We start from the raw sequence: 7,855 nt of genomic DNA, 5'->3' as shown, positions 1-7,855 counted from the left end.
ACACGAAGACATGGGCGTCCAAGCATCAGACGGCGAATCTAATGCGGACACGTGACTATTTATTAAGCACGTCCCTGCCACATAGCTTCAGCCTTCGGATTCTATTTAGCTTCAGCCTTCGGATTCTATTTTTCTGGACTTTTTATTTACACCCAAATTCCTTCGCCACGACCTCCGACAACAAATTTTACCCCAAGAAATATCACTTATCACCCGAAATCCAGATAACAGAATTCCAGTTCCGGTGCATGTGCACTAGTGAAGCCTAAAAAGTAAAAACAGAGTAATTTCTTGCAAATTGAAAATCAAGATCCTGGATGCTAAGAGTTCATTCTTTAGTTGGTGGTACTTAAGTTAGAGATAATTAAAACTCAGGGACAGTTGGAGATTACACCGCTTAATTCTTTTAAGTGATTATAAACAGAATGCTTGCAGACAATCAAAAGCTTGCAAGAATATCACTTCAATTTACTGTGTCTGCATGCAACCTCTTGAATTTGCAGCTTACCTCTTGTAGATATACGATTTTGAAACATATATGAATGTCAGCAATTCAAATGCACTCAGTCCTGCAAGAAGCCAATAGAAGAAATCGATGTGCGCTCGGTTGAGGTTGTCTGAAAACCAACTATATCGTCCACTTCCACTAGTTAACTTATCTACTATGGAGATTAAGAATCCACTAAGAAAATGCCCCATACCCAAGATACTCGAGTAAAGACCGAGACCGACACTCCTTGACTCATTTGGCACTTGATCATAAAAGAACTCTTGCATTCCAATTAGAGCGAATATATCAGCAGTATCCTGCAGTATGTACTGAGGGACCAACCACCAGATACTCATAGGAACTGTTGCTTGAGGCATGTCGATCAATCCATTATCTAAAGCTATTTGAAGCCTTTTCTTCTCGACTATTGCTGCTACAACCATAGGTACTGTAGATATACACATGCCACAACCAATTCATTGAAGCATTGTTATGCCAGTGGGTTTGCCTGTAAAACTTCTAGCCACAGGAACAAATACACGGTCGTAAAATACAATGGAAAAAACAACAGCGACACTACCGAAGATTCTCATTGATGCAGATGGTATCTCAAAGTCTCTTCCTATTTTCCTGTTCATTGTGTTTCCTTGTTTGATGCAAAAGGTTGTAGATTGGGCAATAGCAATTCCGTATATAAAACATGTGATCCATATTGGAACCGACCGTATTGCAGCTTTTGCCTCCTCTACTTGATCCGCGGTACATTTTACATCATTTTTTCTCAAACTGTCGTTCGATATGTCAACCAAAGCTTTGTCCAAAAACCTATATCATGTCGGGGTGTAAGAAATTTATATTGATGCAATAAAATATACTTCTATGTATAGAATAGAACAATAATGCATAAAAGATTTATGGAAAGGATTTGCTTTTCTTACCTGAATTGGTTAGCCCCAAGAGGCATCCCAGGGAGTTTGACTGTGTCCTCCTGTTTCTGACTTCTCCAGTTTTTGGCAGCTGCGATGAACACTCTGGTTATCCTTACTATTGGGTTTTGCTTCTTCTGGCTCACACTATACCGATATGTTTTTGTTCGAAGGAGGAAAATGACTATTGCTGCCCCCACTACAATGCAAGGAATACCAAATCCTAAACCCCATCCCATATAGTCTTGTATGTAGTTCAGAGTCAAGAGAGAAACGCCGCTACCAAAAATTAATCCCAAGAACCACCAATTGAAGAATGAGCTCTTGGACTTGCATTCTTTAGGGTCTCGTTCATCAAATTGGTCAGCCCCAAAAGCTTGCGCACAAGACTTGCATCCAGATCTTCCAATTGCCATTATATACAATGAACAAAAGAAGAAGACCAGTTGATAAGAATTTGGAGAACTGAAAAAGAAACTATTGCCGCTGTAGTTCAGAGAGCTTATTAGAGAAGGAAGCATAACCGATAAAGATAACAACCCTAGTCCCTACCATATCAAAATAGTGTAGTTAGTAATAGCACAAAATACGAATTAGACACAGATAATGCTTCAATTTAAAATTTGTGCCGTATCTTGTAAGCCGTGTTGTGTAAGGCGCGAGGCTAGGCGACAAGCCCTTCGCCTCACGCCTTTTGCGCCCAAGGCGCCTTACCAGTGAGGCGGTGCCTCGTGCGCCTTGGAAGGCTAGGTGAGCGCCTAGCTCGCCTTTCACAACATAGCTTGTTTTGGGAAGACGCCGCAAACTCCAACCAAAGCAGGATCTAAAGCATGTCTACAGAGTAATCTGTCAGACACAACACCATTCTAATACTTTTCTTAAACAATTTTGCGCTAGAAATGTTCAATATTGAGTATTGCCACTGTGGACTGAACCCAGTTAAAAAAGGGGGAATATGAAGTTCTGCGAGGTTGTTCAAGAGTTTAGGTTCTTGACTCCCTGCGGCCACAATCTTATGGCCTGGTCATCCCATACAACTATGGTACAGAATTTTGGATTTGGCAAGTAGGATTTTCACCATAAAACGGTATTTATTAAGAAACTAGAGAGAAATTTACCAGTATGTAAATGAATCCAGAGATTAAAATGGTACTAAATCGACCAAGATACGAATCGGCAAGAAATGCGCTGAGGAAAGGTAGCAGCGATACAACTCCGCCCAGATGTTGATGTTTTCGGCCGCTGCGACTGTGGATTGGCCTAGTGGACCGGTGAGATAGGATATGAGATTTGATGAGATTCCCCAGTAAGTAAAGCTATCTGCAATATCAATTGGAATTATAGAATAAGCAGATTTCCATCCTCCATATTTTGACCTATCATACACTCTTTCTCCTCTGTAATCCACCACACCTTCAACAGCATCACTACTAGTAAGGTTTCTGACTCCTCCATGATCACTACTACTACTACAAGTAGTTATTAGCAAAGGCTGTTTGAGTTCATGATCATTGTTCCCATCAACAATACCTGATAAGATGGCCATGAATTGTTTCTTGCTATTGATTTTGGTCTCAGGTACATGGAAGCCAGAGAATCTTGATTTTTCTATTATGTAATACTTTTTCGAAATTATTGAAGCATCCGAAGTTGGTGGCGAGGTACTTTAATATAGTTTTCATTTTTTTAAAGTTAATCCGACCTTCTAATATTTTTTCCCTTCCTAGTGTACTTACTAGTGGTGAGTGTCCCCTGCTATAACTTACATATTTTTTCCTGGCACACACCACATGTTAAACTGTGGTTCAGCAAATTCTTTGTTTCCTACTCAGGGTGTATCATTAGTTCCAGGGAAGGAACAAATGATACACCAAAACTAAAACCAGAGACCAAACAGTCAAGTATGCATCTTCACAAATTTACAGAAAAACTAAAACTAGAGAGCAAACAGTACTAGAGAGCAAACAGTACTCAGTAGTTACTCCAAATTCCCGGTACCATATCCTTATGCAAGCTACAGCATTAAAGAAGCTTAGGAATATTCAGCTGAGACAAACTTTACGGGTCTGGTCAAAATGGAGTAAAACTAGGAACTTAATATCTTGACTTAGAGATCCAGTGTTCAGCTTCGGCACACCCAAAAAAAAATTCCGTCCAGTAACACATACCATAGTTAAAATATATCCTAATTTCTGCTACTTTATCCACATCAATGCAGCTGCAGGTGATGCTAGTTATGTTGGTTTTGCTGCAAGTTCTGTTGGTTTTGTCCCTGTTGGTGCAAGAGGTTCCTTTCATCCCAAATTGGACAATCACATGTTGCCTTTTTATTTATCCACACTGCTCCACAGGTATAGCAGAACTCATGACCGCACCTACATTCCAGCAAGTTTTATATACAGAAGTTGGAACTTGATAGTTAAAATCTCAATAGAAAATATGAAGAATGTTATGGAGTTTGTTGAACAAAATATGGGTTCTCTATAAATAACATATGCTTGTGAAGGAACATGCCAGCTTTTCATAGATCCAACAAAAAGATCGTCCCTTGACATAATCAACTGGTCAATCTAGGCCATTCAACATAATAAATTTAGCTTATAAGATTCCTAAGATGGTGTGGAACTATTGGCCAGTTGTAAAATCCGTCCACTTAACACCGAGTTTTACATATTCAGAACAAGCACATACTATAATATATTTCAAAAAATTCCAAAGAATCATGAGTATCCAACAGGAATAAAGTTGTTTTCCTACAATATAAGGCATCTCATTATCTACTCAATTCGAAGAAGATGTCAGTTGGCAGTATCTAAGACCATTATCTTATGTTAAAGTCGATATATTTGGGAAGTAAAGGGTCCGCCTACTATCCATTATCTTATGACATAGTGTCCACAGATAGAAATAAACGCAAGCATAAATAAGCATGTTTTCAAAAAGAGAGTCAAGAGACAGAAGGTACCTGCAAGTGATGTGGTAGCAACCCCAAACCAATTCAATCATATGGTTGCAGTTCTTGCATTGGCGCCAGAGCTTTGTATCGGCAAGATTCTTCAGCTTTTCATCATCCTCGGAGGCTTTCTGCGCTTGATAAGCTTCGCAGGTCACGCCATTATGCCATGGAACCTTGCACTTAAAACAGAAATATCCATTGCACTTCATACATTTTCCACAAAGATGTTCATTAGTGGACTGGTTATAAACACATTTTGGGATGTTGGTCTTCGACATCAGGTTAGAGCACTTTGGGTTTGGGCAATAGACTTTCTCAGTCACAGGTATAGAATCCTCCTTTATACGTTTGCTCATCATATCAATCAACTTTGGGGTCATAAATTGTTTACAGTTATCAAGATTCAGCATGCTTTTACAGCCATCGAAAGGACATCGAGGCGCCACTCCGTTAAGTAACTTGACTTCCACATGCTGCCTCATACAAGAACAACAATAGCGATGTGAGCAACCTTTAACAGTAAAAATTTGCATTACTGAAATATCTTCTAGGCAGATGTTACAGGTCTCCTTCATAGTCCCAGAAGTGCTACATTCACCAGACTTGGTAATCTGTGAATCTATGGCATTCCTTGCCAGTTGAAATGCAAACTTGACATCATTCCGTGCCACAAAGAAAGGGCGACAACTGATGAAGTTCCTCTGCAGTAGAGACACCTGATCCACAACAGTCGCAATACATTGCTGATTCACTAGATGTCTCATTGTAAACTGTTTCAAGGAAATAAAATTAGTGTTAACAACATATCACACACGTAAGCTGTAAACAAAGTTTATCATCCAAAAAGAATCATAAACTCCATCTTTCAGAAACCCCAAATGTGAGATTGTAGAGGAATGTTTCCAAAACCTTAAACATCATTCGTACCATTCATAGGCGAGAATCATATTAAAACTAACAAGTTTAATGGACTGGCACAACAAACCCTTTTCACATATAAGACAAGCAGCCACTTAGAGTACAGGCAGTCCCATGGATGGACCACCCATCCCTGTAAATGACAGCAATGTGCATAGCACCATACCCATTAACTTTCATGCATCGATTAACCCAGTGAAATTCACATATTTAGGGCAAAAAATATAAAATAAACAAAAGATAAAAGCATTAATCACCAGTGCAGTTGATGAAATGAAACTACTCACATATTGGTAAAGCGGGTGGTAATCGCAATAGAAATCAATCCTCTTAATATCCAATGAATAAGCAGCAGATAAACCTTCAATCAAAGCCTGGGCTTCCACTTTCAATTCTAGCTCTTCTGGTGCAAGACCAGATTTCCAATCACCAATTAATGGTTTAACTCCATCCAAGATAGAATTACCTAACGGATCACAAACAGCAAACCCTATACCAGCAATCTCGACTACCGCATCTCCAACTCTTTCATTACTGAACAAACCCTTGAAGTATAACTTAAAAGGTTCATTATTATGAAAATCATTAGATGAGGAAGAACCTTCGCCAAAGGGTTTCTGAAAGTGATCACCAGTTCTCTCCCACTCTTGCACAGGAATACGACTAATTTCTTTTGCAACTTGTTGATCATGTATTAAACGTTTCAGATCATCTTTCATTTTGTTGATCTCTGTTTCCCATTGCACTCGGTCTTCATTTTCTTGTTCTAACTTTTTAAGAAGTTCTAGAGTTTGAAGATAACTTACGTTTTGAAAAATCTCTTTTTCATCACCAATTAGTGAAGCAGTCATTGCTTCTTCTACCTGTTGTGAGAATGCGAAGTTGAGGTCCGTCTCCATATCTGTATCCGCCATTGATTACTCCCTCTCTCACTCTCCAAATGGTTTTAGCTTTTAGGGTTTTCTCTCTCAAAGTACCATAGGTAGTAACGAAAGTGCTTGGTGAGTAAAATATGCAGCGTACTTGAGAAGGTGGAACTGAAATATTGTCGGCTCCGTAACGAAAGTTGGCCAAAAGCTTGAATTCTAGAGCTTCTGGATCCAACCAATAAGAGTTCAGGGTTTCAAATGTTTTTTCGTCATTATTTATGTGCACAGCAACAGGTGGGTGATAAAGACTTACTATCTTATACCTAAAACCCTTACCGTCTCTCTATCTTTTCTTCTATGTTCGGTCTTCGAAGATTTGTATGTTTCTTCTTCTTACCGGTATGTCTTCTTTTAACTTATCTATCTTTGATTAGCGCAATTACGATTATGTTAGCGATCTATTTAAATTCGATTTTATAGTTTTGTTCGGCATGCTATGACTTATGGTGAGGTCGATGTCGCAGCTGTTGATGCTGAATCAATCTATTGAGCCCACTAGGTAGTATGTGGCTATTTTTCTTATGATCGTTAAGGACCTTAAGGTTTTATGATTTATTATCTTCCGAATTATTTTTTTGTTGAGCTTAACAGTGACTTCCGTTATATCAAATGGTATCTATATACCAATATTATTAGTGGTCCAATTTATTCATCCAGGACCCACCCTTAGAAAAAAGGATATATCATTTGAGAAATGTAGGGTTCATGTTGTGAGCTGTTAGTAGAGTGGTGTTTTGTGATGTGAATAGCACCACCCAATGTAAATTGAGTGCCAAAGTATTTTGTTCTTCCTCATCAAGTAATAGGCTTTCCATTTTTATTTTTATTTGTTCGGTAGGGTCCATATTTTGTATAATCAAGAAAGCTTTAGAGTTGATTTGTGGTATGGGGGCATCAAGATGGAAGACTCAACGTACCACTATCTTCCTCTTTTTTTTGTTGTTGAGATTTTAGGGCAAATAGTAACATTTTGTTTTTGCAACTTGCAGGAATATGTGTTCTTCTTCACAAAATAGCAGAGATCTTGAAATCATTAATTAGTCCTTATTCAGATTCTTATCAATTAATCTCTTGGTTTTAGAGAAATTGAGAATTATAAGCCTTTCATTAGAATTATACCGTATATAGCTCATATAAATTTGTGTTGATTGTTTCTTAACATTTCAGTGATTTCCTATGACGGTTGATTCTGATATCAGAATGCATGCAAGTATTGAGATTATTGTTTGGCCAACACTGAAATGGCTAAGGAAGATTTGTGAATCAAAAGAGATTTTTGAAATCTAAAGAGTAAGTTCATTTTCCAGTTCTGAAACTAAAGTTCAGCCCTTTCATTATATATTTCGATTATTTAAGAAATTCATTTTTAGTCTCTACGAACCATTGTTATCTGATTGTTGCAAGTCTTTGTATGTCCCTCAAATGGTTAGGAATGTAGGGCAATGTATGGTAGAATTCCTTCTTGATTTTGTAAACACTGAAGGAGGTAATATTTTGACAGCCACAATACTCATTTACCAGTTTAAGACAATAAATGACCATCTGATGATTCAGTGGCTAGGACTCTATTCATGTGAATATATTTATGATCAAATGATAAAGCAAGTTGTAAGCGCCAATTTTCGAGTTGAACTGG

The 7,855-nt window shown here is 38.1% G+C and overlaps 2 protein-coding genes and 1 pseudogene across 2 annotated transcripts; all 3 read right to left on the bottom strand.

Moving 5' to 3' along the window:
- Positions 1-263: 263 nt before the first annotated feature.
- LOC113356059 lies at positions 264-2,989 on the bottom strand (annotated as a pseudogene).
- LOC113359396 (protein NRT1/ PTR FAMILY 5.10-like) lies at positions 505-933 on the bottom strand. Its single transcript, XM_026603038.1, has one exon. The coding sequence runs from the start codon at positions 931-933 to the stop codon at positions 505-507; it is 429 nt and encodes a 142-aa protein (XP_026458823.1).
- On the bottom strand, positions 2,602-6,300 carry LOC113356058. The gene is made up of 4 exons (XM_026599071.1): positions 5,578-6,300; positions 4,382-5,142; positions 3,585-3,791; positions 2,602-2,736 (listed from the first exon to the last, which is right to left on the bottom strand). Exons 1-3 carry the CDS (start codon positions 6,202-6,204, stop codon positions 3,647-3,649), a joined length of 1,533 nt encoding a protein of 510 aa, XP_026454856.1. The 5' UTR covers positions 6,205-6,300; the 3' UTR covers positions 2,602-2,736; positions 3,585-3,646.
- Between the last annotated feature and the right edge of the window lie 1,555 nt (positions 6,301-7,855).

Source organism: Papaver somniferum, chromosome 3 (genome assembly GCF_003573695.1).
Source record: "Papaver somniferum cultivar HN1 chromosome 3, ASM357369v1, whole genome shotgun sequence".
Taxonomy (NCBI): Eukaryota; Viridiplantae; Streptophyta; class Magnoliopsida; order Ranunculales; family Papaveraceae; genus Papaver; species Papaver somniferum.
The sequence above is the reverse complement of the archived record's forward strand: the minus strand, read 5'-3'. Positions and strand labels throughout refer to the sequence as shown.